Source organism: Ursus americanus, chromosome 24 (genome assembly GCF_024610735.1).
Source record: "Ursus americanus isolate L20-20 chromosome 24, mUrsAme1.1.p, whole genome shotgun sequence".
NCBI classification, from domain to species: Eukaryota; Metazoa; Chordata; class Mammalia; order Carnivora; family Ursidae; genus Ursus; species Ursus americanus.
In genome coordinates, this window is record NC_142150.1 from 40,466,219 (window position 1) to 40,494,153 (window position 27,935).

The window sequence follows — 27,935 nt, forward strand, 5'->3', positions numbered from 1 at the left end:
CCTCAGTTTTCCTCATCTGTAAAGTAAGACTGTGAATGAGGTCAGGTTAAATCAGTGACTCTCACCCTTCTTGGGGTCGTGGCTCCTAAAATCTAGGAAAGCTATGCACTGTTTCCCCAACAAGATGCTCGTGTATGCATCCTAGGAAAGCTGCAGCAGCTGCTGGGCCCGGGCCCCCGACGTCAGTGAAAAGCCCTGAGCTGGGGGAACGCCGCAGTCCTCCACTGTTGGGCTTCTGGGCTCCGCGACTTCTCCCAGCGCAGCTTGGGAGGCCGCAGGCAGGATCTGTCGTCTAGAGTGGGCCCGCCGACCTGCCTGCAGCCTCTGCCGCCCTCTCCTGGGTCAGGCGGCACAAGGGCGCTCCCAGGTGGGTGGGCCGAGGGCTCGGGGGGCGCGGGCAGGGAGCCCCACCGCTCGCAGGTTCCGGGTTCAAGAAATCCCAGAGCGCAAGGGAAACATGGGTTCCCGCAGCTGCTCGCCTCCGTCCCATTCTCGGCGCACACACCCGGGAAACCGAGGCTGGGGCGGGGTCGCGGAGGGAGGACAGGGACTCGCCCAAGGTCACGCAGCGAGCCGGGGCCTGGCGGCGGGAGGACGCGCGGAGCCGCTAAGGCGGGGTGGAGGCGCCCAGAGCCCGAGCCCGAGCCGCGGGGGCGGGCGGCGGCGCGGAACCCGGGTGCGGCGGGGCCCGGGCTGCCGTGTGCCCAGCGGCCGGCAGGGGTGCGCCCGCCGCCACCCCGGCCCCTCCTCTGAGCGGCTGCCGCAGCCTGAGGTAATCTCGGTCCCGCGCTGGGGGCGCGCGGGGGCGGGGCGGGGGGAGACGAGGCGGGCCGGGCGGCCGGGAATGCCCTACGGGGGTGCCGCGTGGGGTGGGGCGGCCCGGCCCTGCGACTGGAGCAGCTGCCCCGGTTAAAAATACCCCCAGCCCGGCCCTCCCCCGCGCTCCCGCTCCCCCTCCCCCTCCCCCGCGGTGCCCTTCCGTCTGGGCCGCAGCGGCCCCTCCCGGGGCACAGCTCTGCCTTTCACTAATTTGTCCCTTCGCGGAGTTCGCGGCGGAGGGAGGGGCGGGGAGACACCCGGAGGGAGATAGTCGGAGAAGGTGCAGCCGAGATAAGGGAGAGCAGAGAGGAAGCGGGGTAGGAGCCCGAGGAGGAGGAGGAGGGAGGGGGAGAGGAGGGCGGAGGGGCCGCGGGAGGAGGGCGGAGAGGAGCGCTCTTCCTGGTTGGGCCCTGCCCTGAGCCGCCACCCGGGAAGGCAGCCGCAGGGACTGCTGCGATCCCCCAAACACTGCTCCCCCAGGTAAGGAGCTGGGTGGCCGGGCCGCTGGCCCGACCCCTGGCCACTGCCCTCGGGCTGAGGGGCTGCCCCTGACCCGGGCCTTCTGAGTGCCTGGGACAGGGGCGGGGGCTCGGGAAGCCGCGCAGCCCAGGCAGCCGGCCCAGCCTGCGCTCACCACTGTCTCCAGGGGCTGGGCTGGGGCAAGGCCGGAGGGGAAGGGACGGAGGCCCGGCAGCCCCGGATCACCCAGCCCGTCTCAGGAGTCTGAGGAGGGGGGCCCTGGCTGCCTGGAGTTCTCAGCCTCCGAGCCAGGGAAAGGGGCCGGTGCCTAGGAGCTTGTCTGTTCAGGGGTTACTGTGTTGTTATCTCCAGGCTCTGCCCTGCCCCACCTGCCTGGCCGGCTGAGCACAGGACTGCAGGCCCAGGACAATGGGAGTCTGGGAAGGGAGAAGTGGGAGCCTTGTGTAGGGGTGGGGAGGTGGCCAGCACACCTAGGGATGGACCTGCCCCCTCCTGGTTTCTGGGGGCATAGGGAGGTGGCAGAGAGTCCTGAGTTCTGTAAGGCGAGTAGTGAGGTGGGGAAACCCCAGGTTTGGAAAGCAAGGGTGGTCAGCGGCAGGCAGGAGCCCCAGTTCGAGCCCTGGGAAGGCCTGGGTTCTAAGCAGGCTGGTCTGTCCTGCAGGATGGCTGAGGAGATCATCACCCCCGTGTACTGCACGGGGGTGTCCGCACAAGTGCAGAAGCAGCGGGCCAAGGAGCTGGGCCTTGGCCGCCATGAAAATGCCATCAAGTACATGGGCCAGGACTATGAGCAGCTGCGGGCTCATTGCCTGCAGAGTGGGGCCCTCTTCCGTGATGAGGCTTTCCCCCCGGTGCCCCAGAGCCTAGGCTACAAGGACCTGGGCCCCAACTCCTCCAAAACCTATGGCATCAAGTGGAAACGTCCCACGGTGAGAGAGACCCCCGTAGGTGGGACTCAGTTTAGCCCTATCCTGGGTGAGGAGTGGGAACAGGGCTCCAGGTCCCTGGTGGGGAGTGGGGCCTGGGGTGGCTGGGTTCCAGTTTCTAGGAGGGCTGGCCCAGAGACAGGACTCTGGGTCTCTTTCAGGAGCTGCTCTCAAACCCCCAGTTCATTGTGGATGGAGCCACCCGCACAGACATCTGCCAGGGAGCACTGGGTAGGCCCGGGGGCGGGGGGGGGGTTTCTGGCTGTTTCTTCCAGAGTAGTTCCCCATGCCTGTTCCTTCCGGCTCTGCCCTGACCCCTCCCTCCCTCCTGCAAGCTCAGGCAGGCTCTGGCTATCACTGCTGGGCTGGTTTGCCTGGATTCCTAGGTCTTTTCTCCTAGTGGAGGGACATGGCACCCAGGGAATCCCAGGTTCTCTCCGGCGTGGGCATTCGTGCATCCCTGAGAGCAGATTTGCAGAGCAGTCCTAATGTGGGTCCCTCCCATCCCAGGGGATTGTTGGCTCCTGGCTGCCATTGCCTCCCTCACCCTCAATGACACGCTTCTGCATCGAGTGGTACCACACGGCCAAAGCTTCCAGAATGGCTATGCCGGCATCTTCCATTTCCAGGTGAGGAGCCCCGAATCCACCTAGGACCAGGGTGTGGGGGAATGAGGGGTAGCAGGCACTGGGGGAGGTGAGGACCAGTGACCCACAACAGTCTGAAATTAGGGTGGCTTAAGTCCACACCCTGCAGGCATCCGTCCTCCCTCAAGAAAGAATTTGACCTCTTGATGCCATCTCAGATCTATCATGTGTGAAACGGCTGGGCAGGGCAGGTATTTCAACTGGCAGTTTTCCTGTGTGGTTGTGCGGATCAGGGACCAAGTGCTTGGAGGAATAGAAAGATCTCTATTATTTCCTGTGGGACAAACCCTTTTCCTCCACAGGGTCTCAGTTTCCCATCTGAAAAATAAATAGTGTTCTGCGGGGGAAACCAGACCAGCACAGGTGGCCATCCCCACCCAGGGCACAGATCTCCCCCCACAATCACCCCCAACTCCTCCTGCACTTTGACAGCCTCCAGCCTCTAACACAGCCCTGCAGAAAAGAAAGACAGGATTAAATCTGTTTAAACCTGCTCTTCCCTTTTTGCATTCAGGGCCCATTTCTCAAGTCACACTAAGGAATTCTCAGTGAGCTGATGTTGGGAGAGACACACCCCCAGCAACCCTGGATGAGACCCTCCGGCCCTAGTGGCCCCAGCCCTGCCCCGGGGACTCATGGGTACTCTCTCCTGCCGTCACCTTCCCTATTCCATCCTGCCCTCGCCCGAGCAAACCGGTGGTGCCAAGTGCGGCACCTGCCCGCGCCGGTTTGCAGGGGCGTGGCCTCACTGCCCCTTCCCCCGCCCCCTTCCCTCGCTCCTCTAATCCGCTCCTCCCTGGCCTCCTGATTGGCCCGTTCCACACGCCCCACCCCCACCCTCACTACTTGGGCTCACCTCCTCCCCTTGTCCCATTGTTCTGTGCTCCTTCCCACCGCGTTAGGGTTGGTCGCTTGTGGCCCCAGCTCCTGCCGCCTCTGGCCCTGGGAAACCAGCCTCTCCCGCCATCTCTGAAGCAAATCCCCCCTCCATGCGGGAACCACGCCCATCTTGTGGTCTAGAGGCCACATTTTTGATCCACACTTTATTTACATATGTATCCCCCTACACACCCCCTCCAGATATACATTCTGACCTAGAATAAGCTAGAATGCAGAGGGGAGAGGTAGGGGTCTGGTTCCTCGAGAACCAAACCCCCAGGGCTTTCCAACCTCTCCCTGCCTGAGGAAGCACCTTGGTCTGTTCAACAATATCAGTAATGCTGCCCTAAAAGCTTTACCTTTGTGATCATGGTTGGTTTTCCCTTGAGGAAGGCCCCGCTGTTCCCTTTTATGGCTAGGGAAACTGAGGCTCCAAGAGGAGACCTCAGTCAGGCTCCTGGATTTAGGGTACATGATCAGGCACCTAGCAAATGGCAGAGCTGAGGCTTGTGCCCCGGCCGGAACATCCCACAGCGGGTGCTCGCTGTGCTCTTGTCCCCTCCAGCTGTGGCAGTTTGGGGAATGGGTGGATGTGGTCGTGGATGACCTGCTGCCCATCAAGGACGGGAAGCTGGTGTTTGTGCACTCCGCCCAAGGCAACGAGTTCTGGAGTGCCCTGCTCGAGAAGGCCTATGCCAAGTGAGTAGGGGCCACGGGCCGCTGTAGGCCACCGTGCGGTCTGGGGTCCTGCTTGCTGCCGGAGTGCTGACCTGGGGCTGCCCGCAGGGTGAATGGCAGCTATGAGGCCCTCTCTGGGGGCAGTACTTCAGAGGGCTTCGAGGACTTCACAGGCGGGGTCACCGAGTGGTATGAGCTACGCAAGGCACCCAGCGACCTCTACCAAATCATCCTCAAGGCCCTGGAGCGGGGGTCCCTCCTGGGCTGCTCCATTGACGTGAGTGCACCCAGCCCTGACCCTTCCGCCCCCACCTGTGACCTTTCTCCTCTTTCAGACGCTTCCTCTTCCAGCCCAGCCCGGCGTCATCCTGGCTGCAGGCTTGGCTCCAGACCCCATCCTTTCCCTCACCCCATCTCTGGATTCTCTCACCCAGCCTTGTTCATCATTTCAGTCCCATGTGCCTTCTTCATGGCTGGTGTCATTCCTGTCCCCCAGACCTCAGACGTCAGCTTGTTTTCCCGCTCTTCTGTTGCCTGGTCCTGTCAGCAAATGCTGTGCCCATCCCCTGTCCAGCTCTTCAGCCTCCAACGTTAGCTCTTTCCAAGCCTCAGCTCCCGCCGGCCCAGCCTCCTTCACCCCCCCATTTGCTGCTCTTCTGTTCTCACCACTTACCTTTTTTTTTTTAAAGATTTGATTTATTTATTTGACAGAGATAGAGACCAGCGAGAGAGGGAACACAAGCAGGGGGAGTGTGAGAGGAGGAGTGGGAGAGGAAGAAGCAGGCTCATAGCAGAGGAGCCTGATGTGGGGCTTGATCCCATAACGCCGGGATCACACCCTGAGCTGAAGGCAGACGCTTAACCGCTATGCCACCGAGGCGCCCCTCACCACTTACCCTTGATCTCAGGCTCCTCCCGCTGCATCACTGCATCTTCAGCTCTAACCCCACCCCCACCCTCCACCTTCTTCCCCAGTCCTGGCTGACTCTAGCCTGTTCTCACCCCCTTCTCCGCCTCACTGCATCCCTCCCCGCGAGGGCCTCGGCGCTCTGGGGGACCTCTGTACCACTCTGTGTGTGTGCACGTGTGTGTTTGCATGGGCTCTGGCCAGCTCTGGCCAAAGCAGTGTCAGTGGGCTGCCCAGGCCCCCTTACCAGTAGTGCTGTTGGTGGAGTGACCCCCCTGTTCTATGGGCAGTGTATGTGGGGGCGTTAGGCGGAGTCAGGGTCCCTACCTGCCACTCCCAGTAGCTGTTGTCTGTGCATGGGTAATGTCTGGAACCTGTGATGCTGGGGGCTCACCTCCTGACTGGGGATGGGGATGCCCATGGTCCCTGGAACCTGGCCTCTGACCGCAGCACATGTGTCTCTGCAGATCTCCAGCGTTCTGGACATGGAGGCCATCACCTTCAAGAAGCTGGTGAAGGGCCACGCCTACTCTGTGACAGGGGCCAAGCAGGTACCAGCCCCCATGGGGGCCTTCCCTGGAGGGTGCTTCCTGCCTCCTTGCCTGCCTTTGCCCGTCTGGCCTGTGAGCAGGGCCGTGGGAGGGGCTGACCCTTTGATCTCCTGTGCCAGTCACTAATGTGTCTTGCGGCCACTAATCCTAAGGTGTTGATCTTACTCTGCCCTGATCATCTGTGGTCTGTGTGCATGGCTGCCTCCCTCCATGGCGAACTCTGGAGGAAGGACTGTCCTTCCCCGGGTGCGTGCCGGGAACTGAGCAGGGCTCCTGAGGGAGGGGGGCAGGAAGGGGTGTATGATGTGCATGCCAGAAGCAGGCGCTCACGGGAGCTCTGGGGACAGGTGAACTACCAGGGCCAGATGGTGAGCCTGATCCGGATGCGGAATCCCTGGGGCGAGGTGGAGTGGACGGGAGCCTGGAGTGACGGGTGAGGGGCCGGGGATGCTGGCCGGGGAGGCTGCAGGAGGCTGGTCAGTGCCGCTGCCATCTCTGCTGGGGCCATGCTCAGGACTGAGCAGGGGGGCCCTTCTCCACGTTACTGGGTCTCTGGGGGACTGTCCCGACACAGCTCAGGCCAAGCATCCTTGGAGCTGGCCCTCACACGACAACCCCTGGAACTGGGACCTCGGGCTTGAGCATATGGGGGCCTTCTGACCTGGGCTAAGGGAGGACAGGCCCCAGGGACTGAGGGTGGCCGGTGAGTTCCCGCCAGCGCCTGGCAGCACCCTTCTCCCCCCAGCTCCTCGGAGTGGAACAGTGTGGACCCTTACGAGCGGGAGCAGCTCCGGGTCAAGATGGAGGATGGAGAGTTCTGGTGAGCGGCCCCTCCCCCGTCTGGCCCCTCTCGGGGCTTACGCCCCAGCTCCCGATCCCCACGAACCCCACACATGCCTCCTCCCTCTGTGCCCTGGCTGGGGACCGTGGCTCACCTCTGTTCCGGGACCCCAGGATGTCCTTCCGAGACTTCATGCGTGAGTTCACCCGCCTGGAGATCTGCAACCTGACGCCCGACGCGCTCAAGAGCCGGTCGATCCGCAAATGGAACACCATGCTCTATGAGGGGACCTGGCGGCGGGGGAGCACCGCGGGCGGCTGCCGGAACTACCCAGGTGACCTGACCTTGCGGCCCGCAGGGCACCCAGGGGTGACGTCTGGGCCCGGCTGTCTCCTGGCTCGCGGGCCTCGCCCCCCGTGCATTTCCGCCCTGATCCTCGGTTATTCTCATGGTTGTACTGACCTCTGTAATTTGCTTTGAGGAGTAGAAGGTTGAATATCCTTTACTCCTTGTTCTGGAACCTTCTCTCCTGGTCTGCTGTCTTCTTGCCTGGGCCTCTGTCACCTTTCTCTGGGCTTCTGAATCCATGCGGGTGACTTGGGCCACAGCCTGGGCTCTCGATTCATCCCTATCCTCACCTACAGTGACCTTTTCTTCCACCTTAGTTCAGCCGCCCCCCTGAAGGCCCACCGGCACCCGGCCAGACGTTGCAGCCTGACCTCTGCCTTGACCCTTTGGGCTTCCTCATCCTGCAGCCCTCAGCCTTGTCTAACCATCTGGTCCGTTAAGCCCACTGTTGCTCTGTCCTTCATGTTTCATTGTGTCTTCTCTTCTCCCCAGTTAGAGTCATTATTGTAATTGTGGCCCCGCAGACACTCTGGCTCCTGTCTGTCTCTGCTGCTCCTCCCCCGCCCCCTGGCACCCGCAGAATCCTAACTGAACCCTCTCCATCAGCTCCAGAACCACTGAGTGGGGCTAGAGGGAAAATCACGCAACGGGGGCAGCATTTCCCTGGTATTTTCACAGCCGCACCCCCCAGAGGACCACATTGCGTGGTCCCCAGCAATTCCACTGCCGATTAGGACCGTACCCACTCCCTCAAACCTGCCTCCGTGGTTACTCCCATCTGCGGACCCGGCTTTGCAGACCCTTGAGAGGTAGCTGTCTTCAGCAGGGCGCCTCTTGTATCCGCCCCGCCTGTCTTGGCCCGTGCCTGTCATTTCTGCTTTCTCCACGGTGACAATGACAGAACTGTCGGCGCCTGTGGGGCCCCCTCCTCCCCCCCCCGGCCCCCTTTCTCCCATGTGTCCGAAAGCCTTTGGCTCCGTCATCCGTCACCTCTGGCTCCTGTTCTCCATTATGGGGAACCCCCTGTTGTAGAGCGACTCTCTCGGGACCCCACTTCCCTGCTCATCGCTCTGCTCCCCTTCAAAGCAAAAGGTTTCAGCTTGCCACACTCCCTGCTTCCTTTCCCGCTTCTAGTTCAGTTTTTTAACCCCCGCGGTCCAGCTTCCATCCTTAACCTGTGACCGTTACTGCTCTTTTAAGGGCCACCCACATCTCTGGCTTTGCCAGAACCCCCATGCTTGTCCTCACGTTCTGCGTCCTCCGTGTTCCCAGCATGGCTCACCGTCCTGTTTTGAAGCATTCTTCCCCCTCCGGGGATCCAGTTTCAGTTTTTCCTCAACATAGATAACAACTGTTCCCTGTATCGTTTGTGGAGAAATCCGTCCTTTCCTCGCTGCCTTGAGTGACAGTTCTGTCCTGTAGACCCATGTATGTGTGGGTCTCCTGGGCTTACCATTCCATCCCTCGGGCTTTCCCTCTGCTGATAGCACGTTGATCTCCTTGCTAGAGATTTATAAGAAGTCCTGCTTTGTGGGCAGGGCGAGTGCCTTCAAGAGTCTCTTAGCTGTTCTTGCCCTTTGTTTTCCTGTATGAATTTTAGAATCAGCTACTAAGTCTTACAAGGAATCATTTTGAGACTTTAATTTGGGATTGCGCTGAAACTATAGATTGATTTGGGGAGAACTGATGTCTTTACGGTTTTGAGTGTTATTATCTAAGAATGTGGTATATCTATTTTGGTCTTCTTTGTGTCTTTCAGTAAAATTTTATAAATTTTCATCTAAAGGACTTACACATCTCTGAGATGAATTACTAGATGCTGTATCATTTTGTTGCTGTTATAAACGATATCTCTTATATCTTCCAAATAATAGTTGCTGATACAGTAACATGGCAGTTGACCTTTTAAATTTATTTTGTATCCAGCAAACTTTTTTTTTTGAGAAGAGAGTGAGCGAGTGTGGGGTGAGAGGGTAGAGTGGGAGGCAGGGACAGGCGCAGGGAAAGAGAGAGAACCTTAAGCAGGCTCCACCTGGGTGTGGAGTGGGTCTGGAGGTAGGGCTCGATCTCATGAGCCTGAGGTCGTGACCTGAGCTGATCTCAAGAGTCAGACACTTAACCGGCACAGAGCCACCCCCCTCCCCCCCCAAACCTTTTAAACTATAGTTAATGTTTTTAGAAGATTTTATTTATTTGAGAGAGGCAGAGATAGTGACAGAGATAGCTAGAGAGAGCACAAGCTGGGAGGAGAGGGAGGAGGAGACTTCTTGCTGAGCAGGGAGCCCTACACTGGCCTTGATCTCAGGACCCTGGGATTATGACCTGAGCCGAACAAAGGAAGACGCCTAACTGACTGAGCCACCCAGGCGCCCCTGGGCTATTCTTTCTTTGTAAACACCTAAGGTGATACATTTCCCTCCAAGTGCAGCTTTGAGTGACACAAGTTTGATACGTAATGTTTCAAAACCTTGTGATAAAATTCACACACTGTAAAACTCACTTAATGTGTACTGTTAGTGGTGTTTAGCATACCCGTAATGTTGGGCAGTGACCCCCACTGTCTCACGCCAGAGCCTGTTCACTGCTCCCCAAAGAAACCTCATATCCCTCTCTCCCTCTGTCCCCCTAAGCCCCTGGCAACCGCTAGTCTGCATTTTGTCTCTGTAGGTGGTCCTCTTCTGCGCATTACCGTAGATGGGATCATATAATACGTGGCCTTTGGTGCGTGACTGCTTTCCCTTTGTTGGAACGTTTTCAAAGTCTGTCCATGTTGTAACCTGTGTCAGTGCTTGATTCCATTTTTACGGCTGAATAATACTCCACAGTGTGGATAATACACATTTTGCTTATTCATTCATCAGTTGATGGACTTTTCAATTGTTTCTAGTTTTTGGCTTTTACGAGTTAATACTGCTGTGAACACTCATATACCTGTATTTGTGTGAGGGGATGTTCTCTTGGGTCTCTTAGTAGCTCCATGTTTAACTCTGAGTGACAGCACCATGGTACGTTCCCGCCAGTGGTGTCTGAGTTCCAGTTTCTCCACATGCTTGTCAACACTTGTTGTTGCCCCTGTTTTTTATGATCGCCGTCCTGGTGGGTATAAAATGGCATCTCGTTGACAATTTGCATTTCCCTAATGGCGAATGATAAGAGTGTCTTTTCATGTATTCATTGGCCATTTATATATATATGTTTTTCAGAGTTTCTATTCAAATAGTTTGACCATTTTAATTTAATTTAATATTTTATTTATTTATTTGACAGGGAGAGAGAGAGAGGGAGCATAAGCAGGGGGAGCGGCAGGCAGAGGGAGAGGGAGAAGCAGGCTCCCTGCTGAGCAGAGATTTTCCCCATGTGGGGCTTGATCCCAGGACTCTGGGATCATGACCTGAACCAAAGGCAGACGCTTAACCGACTGAGTCACCCAGGCGCCCCGAGTTTGCCCATTTCTAGATTGGGTTGTCCTTTTATTGTTGGGTCATAGGTGTTCTTTATACATTCTGGATATGATTTTATGAGATTGAGGATTTGCATATAATTTCTCCCATTCTGTGGGTTGTGTTCATTTTCTCGATAGTGTCCTTTGAAGCACGGAAGTTTTTCATTGTGATGATGCCCAATTTTTCATTTTTTCTATTGTTGCTCATGCTTTTGGTGTCATATCTAAGAATCCATTGTCAAATCCAAGACCATGATGGTTTATCCTTGTGTTTTCTTCTGAGAGGGTGACAGCGGTAGCTCTTTTTTTTTAGGCCATTGGTCCGTTTTGAGTTAATTTTTGTAGAGGCATACCTCGGGGATAGATACTGTGGGCCCATTCCCAGACCACCACAGTAAGGCAGATACTGCAATAAGGCAAGTCAGATGAATGTTGTGGTCTCCCGGTGCATATGAAGTTATGTTGGCTGTGTTGTATTTTAGTAAGCGCGCTATAGTATTTTGTCTACAAAAATGTACATACCTTAATTTAAAAATACTTCATTGCTAAAAATACTAACAGCCGTCTCAGCTTTCGGCAAGTTGTAATCTTTTTACCGGTGAAGGGTCTCACCTTGATGTTGATGCCTGCTGATGGATCAGGGTGGAGGTTGCTGAAGGCTGGGGTGGCTGGGGTGGTTTCTAAAAACGAGATGACAATGCAGTGTGCCTCTCCTCTTCACGAACCTCTTTCTCTGCAGCACGTGATGCTGGGTTTGTTTTTGTTTTTGTTTTTTGAAGATTTTATTTATTTATTTGACAGCCAGCGAGAGAGGGAACACAAGGAGGGGGAGTGGGAGAGGGAGAAGCAGACTTCCCGCTGAGCAGGGAGCCCGATGCGGGGCTTGATCCCAGGACTCTGGGATCATGACCTGAGCCAAAAGCAGATGCTTAATGACTAAGCCACCTAGGCGCCCCCGCGATGCTGTTTGATAATGTTTCACCCTCTGTAGGATTTGCATGAAACTTGGAGTCAGTCCTCCCAAACCCCGCTGCTGTTTTATCAGCGAAGCTTCCGTAGTATTTTAAATCCTCTGTTGTCATTCCAGCAGTCTCCACAGCATCTTCACCAGGAGTAGATTCCATCTCAAGAAACCACTTTCTAAGCAGCTCCTCATCCATGAGAGTTTTATCATGAGGTTGAAGCAACGCAGTCTCGTCTGTAGGCTCCACTTTGGATTCTAGTTCTCTTACTGTTTCTACCACATCTGTGGCAATTTCCCCCACTGAAGTCTTGAGCCCCCAAAATCATCCATGAGGGCTGTGGTCAATTTCTTCCAAACTCCTGTTAATGTTGATATTTTGACCTCTTCCCCTAAAAGTCAAGTGTCCTGAATGGCATCTAGAGTGGTGAATCCTTTCTAGAAGGTTTTCTTTTCTTTTTCTTTTTTTCTTTTTTATTAAAAGTTTTTATTTATTTATTTGAGAGACAGCATGAGTGGGGAGGGGGGCAGAGGGAGAGGGAGAGGCAGACTCCCTGCTGAACAGGGAGCCTGACACAGGGCTCGATCCCAGGACCTTGGGGTCATGACCTGAGCCGAAGGCAGAGGCTTAACTGACTGAGTCACCCAGATTCCCCTCTAGAAGGTTTTCACTTAACTTTGCCATGATCCATCAGAGGAATCACTATCTTCCTTACGAAATGTATTTCGTAAGTAGGAAGACTTGAAAGTTGAAGTTACTCCTTGATCCAGGGGCTGCAGAATGGGTGCTATGTTAGCAGGCATGAAGACAACATTAACGTCATTGTATGTCTGTTTCCATCAGAGTTCCGGGTGACCAGGTGCATTGTCAAAGGCAGTCGTATTTTGCAAGGGATCTTCTGAGCAGTAGGTCTGAACAAAATGTTCAGTAGACCATGTTGTAAATGAGCATGCTGTCACACAGGCTTTGTTATTTAAAGAGCACAGGCAGGGGCGCCTGTCTGGTTAGGTTGGAGGAGTGTGCAACTCTTAATCTCGGGGCCGTGAGTTTGAGCCCCAGGTTGGGTGTAGAGATGATGTGAAAAAATGAAAAAATGTGGAGAGCGCAGGCAGAGTGGATTTGGCATAATTCTAAAGAGCCCTGGGAGTTTTGGAATAGTAAACGAGCACTGGCTTCAACTGTTACCAGCTGTGTTAGCACCTAACGAGGGAGTCAGCCTCTCCTTTGCAGCCTTGAGACCAGGCATTGACTTCTCCTCTCTAGCTATGAAAGTCCTAGATGGCATCTTCCGATAGAAGGCTGCTTTGTCTACATTGGAAATCTGTTGTTGAGTGTAGCCGCCTGTGTGAATGATCTCAGCTCGAACTTCTGGAAGCTTGCTGCAGCTCCTACACCAGCACTTGCTGCTTGCCCTGGCGCTTCCTGTTACGGAGCTGGTCTTGCCTTAAATGTCATGAACCAACCTCTGCTACCTTCACACTTTTCTTCTGCAGCTTCCTCACCTCACTCAGCCTTCATGGAATTGGAGAGAATTAGGGCCTTGGTCTGGATTAGGTCTTTGCTTAGGGAATGTTGGGGCTGGTTTGATCTCCTGTCCAGACCACTAAAACTTCTTATCAGCGATAAGGCTATTTGACTTTCTTACCGTGTGTGTTCACTGGAAGAGCGCTTTTATTTTTTTTGAAGATTTTATTTGAGAGTGCAGGCATGCGTGCATGAGCAGGGAAGGGGCAGACTCCTTGCTGAGTGGGGGCCCGATGTAGGGCTCAATCCCAAGACCCCAAGATCATGACCTGAGCTGAAGGCAGATGCTTATCTGACTGAGCCAGCCAGGTGCCCCTGGAATAGCACTTTCAGTCTCCTTCAAGAACTTTTCCTTTGCGTTCACAGCTTGGCTGTTTGATGCAGGAGGCCTGAGCCTTCTGCCCCTCTTGGCTTTTGACCCGCCTTCCTCATTAAGCTTAATCATTTCTAGCTTTGGATTTCAAGTGAGAGACATGAAACTTTGATTTGAACACTCAGAGGCCATTGTAGGGTTATTCGTTGGTCTCATGTCAGTATTGTTGTGTCTCCAGGAATAGGGAGGCCCCAGAAGAGGGAGAAAGATGGGGGGACAGCTGGCGGGTGGAACAGTCCGAACACCTGCAGCATTTATGTAAGTTCGCTGTCTTACGTGGGTGCAATTTGTGGTGCCCCCACACAAGCACAATAGTAACAGAAAAGATACTGATCACCATAGCACCATATGTGGTGTGAGGTAGGTGCCCAACTTCATTCTTTTCCATGTGGAAATCAGTTGTTTCAGCATGATGTGTTGAAAAAATTATTCTTTCCCCAATGGTCTTGGCACCCATGTCAAAAATCAATTGGCCGTCGATGTATGGGTTTATTTTTGGACACAGTTCTTTTCTTTTAGTTTTTATATCCTTTTTTAAAAAAAGACATTGTTTATTTGTTCATTTGTTTGTTTATTTATTTATTTACTTACTTCGACAGTGTGAAGGAGAGGGAGGGGGAGAGGGGGAGAGAGTCCCAAGCAGACTCCATGCTGAACGCAGAGCCCAACGCAGGGCTCGATCTCACAACACTGAGATCATGATCTGAGCTGAAATCAAGAGTTGGACGCTTAACCGACTGAGCCACCCACATGCCCCCCCATATATCTATTCTTATGCCTGTACCACACTGTTGTAATTACTGTAGCAATTACTGTAGCTTTGTAGTAAGTTTTGAAATCAGGAAGTGCAAGTCTTAGAACTTACTGGGGTTTTTTTTCATAATCATCTTGACTTCTGGGCCCCTTATAATTCCACACGAGTCTGAGGATGTGCTTTCCCACCTCCGTGAAAAAGGATGTTGGAATTTTGATAAAGATCACATTGAATCTGTAGATCACTTCTGGTAGTGTTGACATTGTAATCATATTAAGTTTTCAGGGCACCTAGGGGCGCCTGGGTGGCTCAGTCGTTAAGCATCTGCCTTCAGCTCAGGGCGTGACCCCAGAGTCCTGGAATCGAGCCCCATATTGGGCTCCTCAGCTGGGAGCCTGCTTCTTCCTCTCCCACTCCCCCTGCTTGTGTTCCCTCTCTCGCTGGCTGTCTCGCTCTCTGTCAAATAAATAAATAAAATCTAAAAAAAAAAAAAAGTTTTCGGGACATCTGGGTGGCCCAGATGATTAAGTGTCTGCCTTCAGCTCTGGTCATGATCTCTGGGTCCTGTGATTGAGCCACACGTTGGGCTCCTGGCTCAGTGGGGAGTCTGCTTCTCCCTCTCCCTCTGCCTCTCCTCCTGCTCATGCTTTCTCTCTCTATCACTCTGTCTCGAATAAATAAAATCTTTAAAAAATAATAATATTAAGTTTTCTGATCCATGAACATAGGATATCTTTATCTTTTCATGTCTAATTTCTTTCAGCAATGTGTTGCAGTTTTCAGTGTTAAAGTCTTTCAACTCCTTTGTTAAATTTATACCTAGGTATTTTATTCTTTTGGATACTATTGTAAAGGAATTGTTTTCCTAATTTCTTTTTTCAGTTGTTCATTGCTGGTGTGTGGAAACACATCTGATTTTTGTGTCTTGAGCTTGCAACCTGCAGCTTTGCTGAATTTGTTATTCTAGTAACTTTTTTGTGTTTTTCTTTATACAGGATCATGTTATTTGCAAATAGAAATAGTTTTCTTCTTCCTTTCCAGTGTGAATGCCTTTTTTTCCCTTGACTGATTGCTCTAGCTAGAACTTTCCATGCAGTGGTTACATAGCAATGGTGTAAGCAGGCATCTTGTTCCTGATCTTAGGGTGAAAGCTTCAGTCTTTCACTACCAAGTATGATATTAGCTGGCTTTTCCATAAACATACTTTGTCATATTGAGGACCTTCCCTTTTATTCTTAATTTTCTGAATGTTTTTATCATGAATGTGTGTTGGACTTTGTGAAATGCCTTTTCTGCATCAATTAAGATGATCATGTAGGTTTTTTTCCCCTTTGTTCTATTAATGTGGCACATTACACTGATTGATTTTCTTATGTTGAACTATCCCTCATTCATGAAATCCTATTTCATGGTGTCTGATCGTTTTAAAATACTCTTGGATTTGATTTGCTAGTATTTTGTTGAGGATTTTTACATTTATAAGTGATGTTGTCCTGTGATTTTCTTGTGAAGTCTTTATCTGGCTTTGGTATCAAGGTAATGTTGGCCACATAGAATGAGTTTACCAAAAAGAAATGCTAATGTAAATGAGAAATCATGCAGAATAGTAATAAAACACTACATGCCTATATTAGAAAAGAAAGATCTGAAATCAATAACCTGATCTTCTAGCTTAAGAATCTAGTAAAAGTAGGGATGCCTTTTATTTATTTATTTGACAGAGAGAGAGACAGCCAGCGAGAGAGGGAACACAAGCAGGGGGAGTGGGAGAGGAAGAAGCAGGCTCCCAGCAGAGGAGCCCGACGTGGGGCTCAAGCCCAGAACACTGGGGTCACGCCCTGAGCTGAAGGCAGATGCTCAATGACTGCACCACCCAGGCACCCCAATAAATAAAATCTTAAAAGAAACAAAAACAAAAGAATATAGTAAAAGTAGGGGCACCTGGGTGGCTCAGTTTTTAAGAGTCTGCTTTTGGCTCAGGTCATGATCCCAGCGTCCTGGGAATGAGTCCTGTGTCAGGGTCCCTGCTGGGTAGGGAGCCTGCTTCTCCCTCTCTAGCTGCCCCCCACCGCCCCCCCGCTTGTGTTCCCTCTCTTGCTGTGTCTGTCAAATAATTAAATAAAATATTAAAAAAAAAAAAGAATCTAGTAAAAGTGCAAACTAAACCCAGAGTAAGCAGAGGAAAGGAAATAATAAAGACGAAAGTCCAAAGAAATGAAATAGAGAACAGAGAAAGAATAGAGAAAAATCAGTGAGACCAACAGTCAGTCCTTTGAAAAGCTCAGCAAAATTGGCAAATCTTTGCCAAACTAAACAAGAAAAAAGACAGGGGACTCCAATTACTAACATCAGGAATTAAAGAGAGAACATCACTACCAACCCAACAGAAACAGTTGGGTTATAAGGAAATACTGTGAATAGTTGTGTGCCAACAAATTAGCTAACCTAGATGAAATGGACAAATTCCTACAAAAAAACAAGCTACCAAGATTGACTTAAGAAAAATAGAAAATCTGAATATACCTGTAACAACTAAGAGATTGAGTCAGTAACCAAACCTCCCAGTTATAACCTGGTAATTATTGTTTTATTGTTGATTTCTAACTTAATTTCCTTGTAGTCAGAAAACACAATCTATATGAAATCATAGCTTTGAGATAACCGTAAGCTGGTTCTGTGGCCCAGCATGTGGTGAGTTTTCTTCAGTTTCCCCCCATTCTCGAAAAGACTGGTCAACACTTACCTATTGTGTATTATATGCCAAGCATTTCTCTAAATAGTTTAAATATAATAACTTGCTTAACTCACACTGACTCTATGAGATAGGTACTATTATTATACCTGTTTTACAGTTAAGGACTCAGGATTTTACCCCTGCAGTTTGTTCTCTTGACCATTACACAATTCTGAGTGTTAAGAGGAACATTTTGTAATTGTCCACCGTATCAAACTTAATATTTTGTCTGCTTAATTTGTCAATTACTGGAAGAGGGAGGATAAAATCTCACACCCCCTTGATGGTGTTGGCAGTTTCTCCTTTTATATCTATCAATTATTTTTCTTTGCATATTTTGCATTATGATATTAGGTATATCAAGCTTAGAATTGTTACAAGTTGCTAGTGAATCGAACCTGTTTTGTTGTTATTTAATGGCTACCTTCTTCGGTAATAATTCTCCTACTTCTGAGTATATGTCAGTCGATGTCACTATAGCAATTCCAGGTTTCTTTTTTTCTTTAAAGATTTGCTCTTTTTTTTTTTTTTTTTTTTTAAGATTTTACTTTATTTAGTTGACAGAGAGAGAGACAGCCAGCGAGAGAGGGAACACAAGCAGGGGGAGTGGGAGAGGAAGAAGCAGGCTCCCAGCAGAGGAGCCTGATGTGGGGCTCGATCCCACAACACCAGGATCACGCCCTGAGCCGAAGGCAGACGCTTAACGACTGTGCCACCCAGGCACCCCGCAATTCCAGGTTTCTTTTGGTTAGTAATGTAGTGGTATGTTTCATTATACTCTTTGGTGTCTAATCTTTCTATATGTCAGTGTTTTAGTTGTTATCTCTTGTGAACAGCCTGTAGCTGGCTTTTTAATAAGCCATTTGAAAAATTTTGCTCTTTGATTAGAAAGTTTAATCCACTTACATTCACAGTGATTACTAATAACTTTGTTTTTATTTCAGCAGACGTAACTGCACATTTTCTGTTTGTCCCTCCTGTTATGCCTTATTTTGGATTGAGTTCTTAAACTCTACTAGCTTTTCGATCTATGAGTTTAGAAGATATAAGTGCTTTAATTAATACATTCGAAAATTAGTTGATCTGTATCTTTACCCTTCTCCTAAACAATGTAAAGACCTTAGACTGCTTAACTTGGATGACCCCCTCCCTTTGTTTAATATGCTGTGTTTTTAATTCTAAGCACTTTTCTTGCTGCTGTGAGTTAAGTATCATCATCATCATCATTGATATCGCCTATAGTCATTGGATTGTCCACATAACAGTATTTTTGCTCACCATTTTCACAACTTTGATCTGAGATCATTTTCCACCTCCCTGAAATATACACTTTGATATTTCTTCTTCTCCTTCACCTCCTCCTCCTCCTTCCTCTCCTTCTATAAACTTTCTCAGTATCTCTGTAAAATGCCTTTATAGGGTACTCATTCTTGACAATTCTCTGGATACACAATTCTGGATTGTGTTACTTTCAGCTCTTTATTCTGCTTCTCTTGTTGCTCTGTGAGTCAGGACTCTGTCTCACTCCTGCGATGCTTTGTCTTTTCTGTTTTAATATTGTTTATCTTTGATGCTCTGTCATTTCACCATGCTGTATTGGGGTGTGGATTTCTTTTCATTCTGCTTTGAATTCATTGGGCTTTCTCGGTCTGAAATTTATGGATTCGCAACGACTCTAGAAAATTTTCAGTCATGATCGTTTGGATCGCAGCTCCTTACACTCTTCATTTTCCCCTTTTAGGATTCCAATCTAAAGGAAGCTGGAACTCCTCACTCAGTCCTCTGTGTCTCTTAACATCACTTCAGTTTTCCATCTAATTTCCCTGGGTTGCATTTTGGATCGTTCTTCAGATCCAGTCTCAGTTCACTAATGGTCTTTCTTGCTGCATCAAATCTATTGGTTAATCCTTCTAACAGGTACTTAATTTCATTAAAAAATGTATGTCTTGAAGTTCTAATGGCTCTTTTTCTAACCTTTTCACTCTTCCTCATATTTTCAAGCTTTTCATTTATTTCTTTAAATAGAATAAGCCTAGTCTGTTATATTCGGTGTCTGATTTTTTCAGTATCTGAAGTGTTGGTGGGTTGGTTTTTGTCGATTGTGGCTGCTGGTTTTCACTCATCATACCTTCTTTCCTTGTGAGATTTGTTGAGCCATTTGGCCTATAAGTTCATCGATGGGAATTCTTTGAGTCCTGGCGTGAAGTTCGTTTCCTCCAGTGTTTCTGTCAGTCACCTGGGATGCTGCCAACCCAGGACTGTTTCAAAAGTCGTTTCTCTCCTTAAGGTTTTCTTGACATCACAGGCAGCATGAGTTGAAACTGGAAGCTCACGTGAAGGCTCATGGCTATAAATTCTCCAGAAGATTTGTTTCCCTTCTTCCCAGTGGGGTTTATTTTCCTTTCACACTTAACGCCTTTGGCATTCCTCATCGGGGTCCCAGCTTTATCATAAGGATCTCCTATTAGACTTTATCTCCTGTCCCCTTACGCAGAGCTCAGGGTCTCTGGGAGTCAACAGAAGTCCTTTGGCATGGCTCCTAGTGTCTTTTTTTTTTTTTTTTTTTTTTTTAAGATTTTATTTGAGAGAAAGCATGAGCAGGGAGAGGGGCAGAGGGAGAAGGACAAGCAGACTCCCTGCTGAGTGGGGAGCCCGACCTGGTCCCGATCCCAGGACCCCAAGACCGTGACCCGAGCTGAAGTCAGACACCGAACCTTCTGAGCCACCCAGGTCCCCCTCCTAGTGTCCATTTTTCAAAAAAGGCCTTATTGAGATGTAATTCACAAACAGTACAATTCACCTACTTAAAGTACGGAATTCAGGGTGGCTTTTCATACATTGTGCGTCTCTCACCACATCAAGTTTCGAACATTTTTATTACCCCCAAAAGAAACCATACACCTTATAGCCGTCACTCCTGAGCCCCTCCTCCTCCTCATTCCCACGTAACCACCAACCTGCTGTCTCCGTGGGTTTACCTGTGTGTGTGCTTACCCACGTTAGAGTATGTATCAGTACTCCGTTCCTTTTTGTTGCTGAATAATACTCCATTGTTTGGTTACACCACTTTTTTTTTTTTTTTAATCCATCCCTCGTTCGATGGACAGTTGGGTTATTTCTACCATTTGGGTATTGTAAATAATGCTACTAAGAATATTTACATACAAGTTTCTGTGTGGACGTATGTTTTTGCTTATCCTGGGTATATACCCACGAGTGGAATTGCAGGGCCGTATGGTAATTCTGTGTTTAACCATTTGGGGAACTGCCAGACTTTTTCCAAAGTGGCTGCACCATTTTACATTCCCACCAACAGTATATGAGGTTCTGATGTCTCCACATCCTGGCTAATACTTGACAGTATCTGTCATTTGGGTTAATGTCCCCTTGTGTGGGGGGAAGGGAGTGCTCTGGCTTATTTGTGTCTCCAGAAAGCGGTTTCATGTTTCGTATCCAGCACCTCGTTGTTTTAGGGGTTGTGGGCGCAGCTGAATCACCAGACTACCAGGAATGTCTTTGTCACCTTGGCAGCTCTGAGGCCTCCTATCAGACCCTGCTTTCTCTTTTTCTTTCCTAAGTCATTGTCCACTCAGCAGTTCTAGCTGCCTTAGCAAATCCGAATCCATTCGTGCCCCTCCTGGTGCAAGCCTGTCGGGGCTGGGGAGGTCCTTTTGCTCTGTGATTCAAACCACGCTCCTGGTCACCCACCCTGCTCCCGCCCCTTTGCCACTTTTCTGGATCCCCGGTGCTCGTGCTCGCTGGAGCCAGATGCTGCATTAGACCCTGGCTCTCCCCTCATGTGTGGGGCTCTTGGTTCTCTCTCCTGCTGCCCGGGGTCTTCGCAGGGCTTCTCCTTCCGATCTCTCTCAAATGTCGCTTCCTCAAAGACGCCCTACCTGACCAGCTCCAGCTTGCTTATTCTTCGTAACTGTTCTGTTAATTACACTGACTTGCTTATGCTTCGCCTCTCCTCCTGGAAGGTGAGCTCGTGAGTGTAGGGACCGTGTGTGTCCCCACTGCATGGACACTTAGCAATGTTTGTGGGATGAATGAATGAACAGACACGGGGGAGGGAAAACCTGGAGAGGGGGGAGGGACTACTCTGCCCTGTTCCTCCTCTGATTCCTGCCCATAATCCATCTCCTGCAGCCACCTTCTGGGTCAATCCCCAGTTCAAGATCCGGCTGGAGGAGACCGATGATGCGGACGATGACTACGGGGGTCGCGAGTCAGGCTGCAGCTTCGTTCTAGCCCTCATGCAGAAGCACCGTCGCCGGGAGCGCCGCTTTGGCCGCGACATGGAGACCATTGGCTTCGCCGTCTACGAGGTGAGCCGGGGATCGCTCAGGGCGGGGAGAGCCGGCCTCCCGGTGCACTGTAGGCGAGCCCCCAGTAGGGGGCGCCGGAGGACACTGCCTCCATAGCCCTCAGGCATGTGGCCCTGGACACTGTTCCCTGGAGGCACCTGCTGAGGCCGCTGTTGTGCAGAGGGATCTGGCTTAGTTGACAACTGGCAGGTAGCTTCTAGGCGACAGACTTGGGCTCAGCTTCAGAAAGAGGTAGGCAGGTGCGCTGTCCTGGAGGAGTAGTGAGCTCCCTGTCTTAGATGTATGTAAGCAGAGGCTGGCCTAGGAGGGCCCTGCTTCATCCTCTGTGTTTAAGACAGAAACTTCTAGACCTTCTGATGGGTACAAAGAATGGCCACAGTCTTGGCCCAGGCCCAGAGCTCCAGGCCACAGACTGGTAGACCTCTGATGTCCCTGGACTTGGGGACATTGCAGTTGGCCACTCTGGGGGCTGTCCTGGGTGCTCTGATTCAGGGCCAAGGCCTAGGGTGTTCTGAGGATGGAGAGGACCCTCCCTGGGCCCCCTTTCCTGAGGTCCTGAGGTCCTGAGGTCCCTGTCCGGTGTGAAGACAGGTCTGGATCACCAGTGGCCCAGGGCCCTGCCTCCTGGTCTCTTCATCCCATCGTTCTTAAGAACACAGGGCCTCTGCCCAGCGCACGCTGCACCCCCCACCCCTGGGCCAAGCACACATCTCTAACTCCTCCATCTCTCCGGCAGGTCCCTCCGGAGGTAGGTGTGATGCCCGAATCACCTGGATTTACATACCTGAACACAGAGGGCCTGACGGTGCTCAGAGGGGAGCGAGATGGCAGCAAGCCAGCACGTAGAATTAAGAAGTCACCTCGTTGTACTGCCCACTAATGGCTCTCCTCCCCCACCCGGGGCAGGGGGCAGACCCCGCTGTCCGCGGGACTGGGGCAGGTAGTGAGGGAGCTGGATTTGAACCCTGGCCCTCCGAGCCCCGCCCCAACCTGAGGCTCTTCCTGTCTTGCTGTTTCCACCGAGTAAGTGCTGGCTGCATATTCCGCGCCCTGGAGCAGGCCGCCTGAGCTCTAAGCCTCCGTGGCAGTGTCTGTTAAATGGGCACAAGAGCGCCTCCTCACAGGGCTGTCGTGAGCTTTAAACGCGGGGCCCCATGGAAAGTACCCTGAGCTGGGTGATGGCGGCGTGATTTCAGTGGCGTCCTAGCACCTCCATCCATCCACCTCCATAGTGTCTCCTCGCCTCCGCCCCGTGCGGTGGGCAGGGTTGTCGCCTTCACCTGACCCATGAGGAAACTGAGATGGCATGATTTGTCAGGGTGGCGTGGCCTGCGGGTGACAGCCGTGGGCAGCTCTCCAGCGCCCGGGCGAGGGCTCGGAGCCCGAGGTCTGGGTCGCTGGGCAGCTCCCGAGGGGGGTGCGGAGCGGCCAGCTGCAGCCCCCGCTCCCTCCTTGTCGCCCACCAGCTGGTGGGCCAGCCGGCCGTGCACCTGAAGCGGGACTTCTTCCTGGCTAACTCGTCGCGGGCACGCTCGGAGCAGTTCATCAACCTGCGTGAGGTCAGCACGCGCTTCCGCTTGCCGCCCGGGGAGTACGTGGTGGTGCCCTCCACTTTCGAGCCCAACAAGGAGGGGGACTTCGTGCTGCGTTTCTTCTCCGAGAAGAGCGCCGGGACCCAGTGAGTAGAAGGCCCCTCGCCAGGGCCCGCTCCCCACCTGCCGCGGGTCCCCCAGCACGCCCTCCTGACCGGCCCTCTCTCTCCCCACCTCTGCAGGGAGCTGGACGACCAGATCCAGGCCAATCTCCCCGATGAGGTGCGTGCCCTGCCCCCCCACCCTGTGCTTTCCTGCTCTGCCTCGCCCTGGGTGTATCATGGGGAGCTGGGTGTCCTGGCTCCTGGGAGGAGCCATAAGAGGAATCCTAATCCCTCATCTGCCCAGCACTTGACAGTTTGCAAAGGACTTTGAGATAATAGTGGTGTGAGGTCCCTGAGCCCTTGTCTCTGCTGGGTCTGTGCTGAGCTCTTTACTTGGTCACCCCGTTAGCTTCGTAACAACCCTGTCAGGGTGCCGTCACCATCTCTCCCTTTGGTGAGAAACTCAAGTTCAGGGAGGTTAAGGAACTTGCCCAAGGCCCCACCCCCATCACAGAGCTCCTCAGGCCACAGAGCCCTGGGCGGGAGGACAGTAGGGTCTAGATTCCCACTTTACAGGTGAGAAGAGTGAGGCTCAGAGACTCGATGAGGCGGGCACGTGGCGACGAGTGGTCCCAGCCTCGTCCCAGCTACTGCCATGCGGGGGCGGGGCTGGAGCACCCCTGACCTGCTGTCCCCCTTCTCTCTGTCCAGCAAGTGCTCTCAGAAGAGGAGATTGACGAGAACTTCAAGGCCCTCTTCAGGCAGCTGGCCGGGGAGGTAGGCTGGGTGTGCTGAAGCGAGGGGCGAGGGGGCACCAGGGGACGGCCTTTCCCCAGGGCAGGTGCCATCTTCCCTCCCCCCCCAGGACATGGAGATCAGCGTTAAGGAGCTGCAGACCATCCTGAACAGGATCATCAGCAAACGTGAGCGTCCCGGCAGCCCTCCCCCGTGTCCTCATGTCCTCCGAGCTCCAGAATCCAGGCTTCTGCTCCCACGTTGAGCCAAACCGCAGCCCTTGGTCTTCATGGGCGGGGAAGCCCCCACTGCCTTTCTGAGCCTTGCTCACCCCCCCTTTCCTCCCAGACTCCTTCCACCATCTTGCCTGACCCTGTTCTCTATGCCCAAGTGCTGGGACCCGGTGTGCTTAGAAGCCGAGCTGCTGACAAGCACCATAGTACGAAGGAGCAGGCCCCCTTCCTCCAGAAGATACACCCCAGGGCCGGTCTGGGTGGCTCTGAGCAGAACGAGGCTGGCTTCACCCCCCAGTGTGCACGGCCAAGGGCAGCCACCCCCCGACCTTCCCTTTGCCCCTACTTCTGACCTCCTTCCACGCTGCTCCCTGAGTCCAGAGCCCTCTGCTCTTGCCCCCCTTTGGGGCCTGCGGCAAACCCCAGTCCTGCCGTGGCCGCCTTGGCCTCACGTTTCTGCTGCGTTTGTCCCACTTCTGTTTGGCCTTGACTTCCTTTCATTCGCGGCTCTTCCGTGGCAGGGACACAGCTGCTGGGACACTGGCTTGCTTGCTCAAATACTTTAAACTGTGCTAACGATAAAAATGATCTGACACACCCACTTTGCTAGACTTTACGCACCGGCGCCATGGACCGGTGCTGCCCCGTCCCCATGGACCGGTGCTGCCCCGTCCCCGTCCCCCCGGGGCCCCGCCCTGGAAGCTCGTTGGTTGAGGTGTGGGGACGGATTTTCTTGCAGACAAGGATCTGCGTACCAAGGGCTTCAGCCTGGAGTCGTGCCGCAGCATGGTGAACCTCATGGACGTATCCTTTGCTTTGTCTCCTGAGGCTGCTTTGGTTTGGGGGACGGACGCCCCGTGACCTCTCCCAGGAACAGTGCAGAGAAAGGCACGAAGCTCTGTCGAGTGTGGACGGCCAGTTCTTTTCCTGGGCAACTTCCCGTTGATTGGGAGGGGGAAACTGAGGCCCGGACTCTGTGTTGAGAGAGGTAGAGCAGGGCCTAGCGCCTTGAGAGACCTTAAGGCTGGTGCTTTTTGCACCCGTCCAAGCCCAACCCACCTGGCTGTGCGGGCGCCTCCCCCTCCCGCTCCCCTCATCTTGAGGTTGGTCTCCCCTTCTTCCTGGTTGCTCCTCACCCTGTGCCTGGTTTAAGCTTCTTTTTTTTTTTTTTTTTAAAGATTTTTTATTTATTTATGTGACAGACAGCCAGCGAGAGAGGGAACACAAGCAGGGGGAGTGGGAGAGGAAGAAGCAGGCTCCCAGCCGAGGAGCCCGATGTGGGACTCGATCCCGGAACGCCGGGATCACGCCCTGAGCCGAAGGCAGATGCTTAACGACTGCGCTACCCAGGCGCCCCCTAAGCTTCTTTTTTAAAAAGAAAGACTTTATTTCTTTATTTGAGGGAAGAGGGAGAGAGCGAGAGCGCGCGTGCACGAGCGGGATGGAGGGGCAGAGGGAGACTCCCCGCAGAGCAGGGAGCCCGATGCGGGGCTCGATCTGGGCCGAAGGCAGATGCTTAACAGACTGAGCCCCGCAGGCGCCCGTGGTTTAAGCCTCTTAACAGTAGCCCCCCAGCGGGACGGCAACGGGAAGCTGGGCCTGGTGGAGTTCAACATCCTGTGGAATCGCATCCGGAATTACCTGGTAGGTGGTCCCTGGGCCCTGCCGGGGCCTCCCGCCGCGGGGCCCCGCGGGCTAGGCCCTGCACCCTCAGCCAGCCCCCACCCTGGGGTGGATCGGAAGGCCTGGGGGCCTCCCTCGGCCTGGCCCTCACCCTCTGCTCCCCGCTCCAGTCCATCTTCCGGAAGTTCGACTTGGACAAGTCGGGCAGCATGAGTGCCTACGAGATGCGGATGGCCATCGAGTCTGCAGGTGAGGCCTGAGGGCCAGAGGCGGATGGCCCCAGGCCGATTCCCTCCGGGGACCCAGCTCAGCAGCCCATCCCGCCGGGCCTTGTCCTGGGGTGCTGATGGTGATGGGGTGTGGCAGTAACAGCCATCTTGTGCCTTCTTCCCATGGTGACGGAGCTGCCGTTGGCCCTCCTTGCAGCCTAACCCGGAGAGAGGGTCTCTCACGATCTCTGCTGGACACAGAGGAAAGTAGGGCTCAGAGAGGGAAAGCGACTGGCCTGTGGCCACGCAGCCAGGGAGGAGTGGGGCTGGGCTCCAGAGCCTCCAGTGAGAGAGGTGCATGTCAGGATGAGGCCAGGGCGTTTCACACAAATAAAACTGGGCCCCGGGCCCTCCCCGGCCAGCCGATTCCGTGGGGCCGTCGGGCCCTCGCTCCCTCTGGGACTGGCACTTGCGTGCACAGCCTCTCCCGGCGCCAGGCCCTACTCAGGAGGTCTTCAGGCCTCAGCTGCAGGCCTCACCCCCCCAGTCCCCCTCCCTGTCCCCTCGGGCCAGGCCACACCTCCCTGGCCCTTACCCACTCTCCGGGCCCAGGCTTCAGGCTCAACAAGAAGCTCTATGAGCTCATCATCACCCGCTACTCGGAGCCGGACCTGGCCGTGGACTTCGACAACTTTGTGTGTTGCCTGGTGCGCCTGGAGACCATGTTCCGTGAGTGCCCCGTCCGGCTCCGGCCTCTGGTTCTGTCTCCCGTCACTGCGGGGGGAAACGACAGGGAGAGACAGGACACGCGGGCCGTGGCGTATGCCAGAGAGGCGAAGGTCTCTGCCCTTGGGACCCTGAAGGCTGAGTGCCAGGAGGCTGGGGGAGCGGGGGCCTGGCAGCAGGGGGGGCTCAGATGGCAGGAAGGGCTGTTTCCCGGCAGGGGCAGGTGAGGGCTTGGGTGCTCTGGGGATGTGGGTGGAGGGGCAGGGGGCAGGGTGGGTCCCGGCCCCGGATAAAGGTCCCACTGGGTTCTCAGTACCAAAGCATCTTCTTTTGAATGTAGGGTTTTTCAAAACTCTGGACACAGATCTGGATGGCGTCGTGACCTTTGACTTGTTTAAGGTGGGAACTCTGCTTGGCTGTGGCAGGGGAGGGTGTTAGGGGTGGTGGAGCTTTCTCACCTGTCTGGGGCAGGAGCCTGTGGCCTCAGAACCAGCCCCAAGTTCTGAGGGCCTCCTGAGTCCTGGAAGGATGGGGTGGGGTCATCTGGGTCCTGGGAAGGGAGCAGGAAGGGAGGGCCAGGCTTCCGGAAGTCTCCATGGGAGTCAGCACCCTGGTCTCCCAAGGGTTAGAGGAGGTAAGAAAGTGCCCTCCTTCCCCCAGAGGGTCCCCTGCCACCTGCCCTCAGTGGGTGAAGCGACAGTGGCTTCTGGGCTGGGAGGCTGGACTCCGCGTTTCTCCCATCGCCGGCTGACCTGTCCCTCTCTCCTCTGCAGTGGTTACAGCTGACCATGTTTGCATGAGGCAGGGGCTCGGCCCCCTTGCTGTGCTCCTCTCCCTCCTCTGCCAAGCCACGCCTTCCCGCCACGCCACCGCAGGCCACACGAGCTGCAAGTGCCTTCCTCGGAGCAGGAGGCGGCCTTGTCCTCCTATCCCCTCTCCTCCCTGCTGCCGCGGTTCCTCTGCCCTGCGCAGAGCCGTGTGGCCTTCCCTGCCTTCGCCAGCCATGATGGGCTCGGGGGGGGGGGGGGGGGACGCCCCCGCCCCTCGCGTCGCCAAACGAGGAAGGCAGCTTTCGCTTATTCCTGCCTCAGGATGGGGCTCCAGGGGTTGCCGATGGCCCCAGGCCTCCCGGCGGTCCCGATGTGTCCTCTCCCCTCGCTCCAGAGGCCACCCACCTAGCCTCCCTGCCCGGCCTCACCTGCAGACTGTAAAACAGAACCACTAGCTCTGCACAGTCTACGATCCAGATGTGCAGGGGAATGCCCGTTCCCTCCTGTGCAGACGCCAGAGCCCCTCGCCTCCGTGGCCTGCCCCCTCCCAGCCCTGCCCCACCTGCCAACCAGGAGTCACCTGGACTGAGGGGTCGTCAGGTGCTCCCTCCCGTGCTCCCTCCTTTTTTATATTAGTGATTTTAAAGGGGACTCTTCAGGGACTGGCGTACCAGTAACGGGTGCCAGAGGTACCTGGGGGTGGGGTGGGGTGGGGTCTCACGTTTCCATGCCGAGAAACCCCAAACAATAAAGGAAAAGGTCCCATACTGTCTCTGGAGTATATTTCTGCCCAAAGCCACTGCCCAGAAGGCATCAGCGAGCCTTGGCCTGCAGGGACAGCCCGCCCCCCCCCAACCCTGCCCTCCATCT

At 53.6% G+C, this 27,935-nt stretch overlaps 1 protein-coding gene across 4 annotated transcripts; it reads left to right on the forward strand.

The window, feature by feature from the left end:
- Positions 1–346: 346 nt before the first annotated feature.
- Positions 347–27,830, forward strand: CAPN1 (calpain 1). Of its 4 annotated transcripts, none has more exons than XM_087855019.1 (22): positions 347–367; positions 1,961–2,228; positions 2,387–2,456; positions 2,736–2,854; positions 4,317–4,450; positions 4,538–4,706; positions 5,804–5,887; positions 6,235–6,320; positions 6,633–6,707; positions 6,842–7,002; positions 20,955–21,133; positions 21,870–21,881; positions 22,600–22,811; positions 22,908–22,947; positions 23,481–23,546; positions 23,635–23,692; positions 24,477–24,541; positions 25,313–25,381; positions 25,531–25,609; positions 26,182–26,298; positions 26,636–26,694; positions 27,069–27,830. In XM_087855019.1, exons 2-22 carry the CDS (start codon positions 1,962–1,964, stop codon positions 27,093–27,095), a joined length of 2,148 nt encoding a protein of 715 aa, XP_087711145.1. In that variant the 5' UTR covers positions 347–367; position 1,961; the 3' UTR covers positions 27,096–27,830. The 4 variants fall into 4 exon arrangements, with proteins under 4 accessions (XP_087711145.1, XP_045631458.1, XP_045631457.1 ...); XM_045775502.2 differs by lacking the exon at positions 347–367 and adding an exon at positions 643–772; XM_045775501.2 differs by lacking the exon at positions 347–367 and adding an exon at positions 962–1,136.
- The last annotated feature ends 105 nt before the right edge of the window (positions 27,831–27,935 follow it).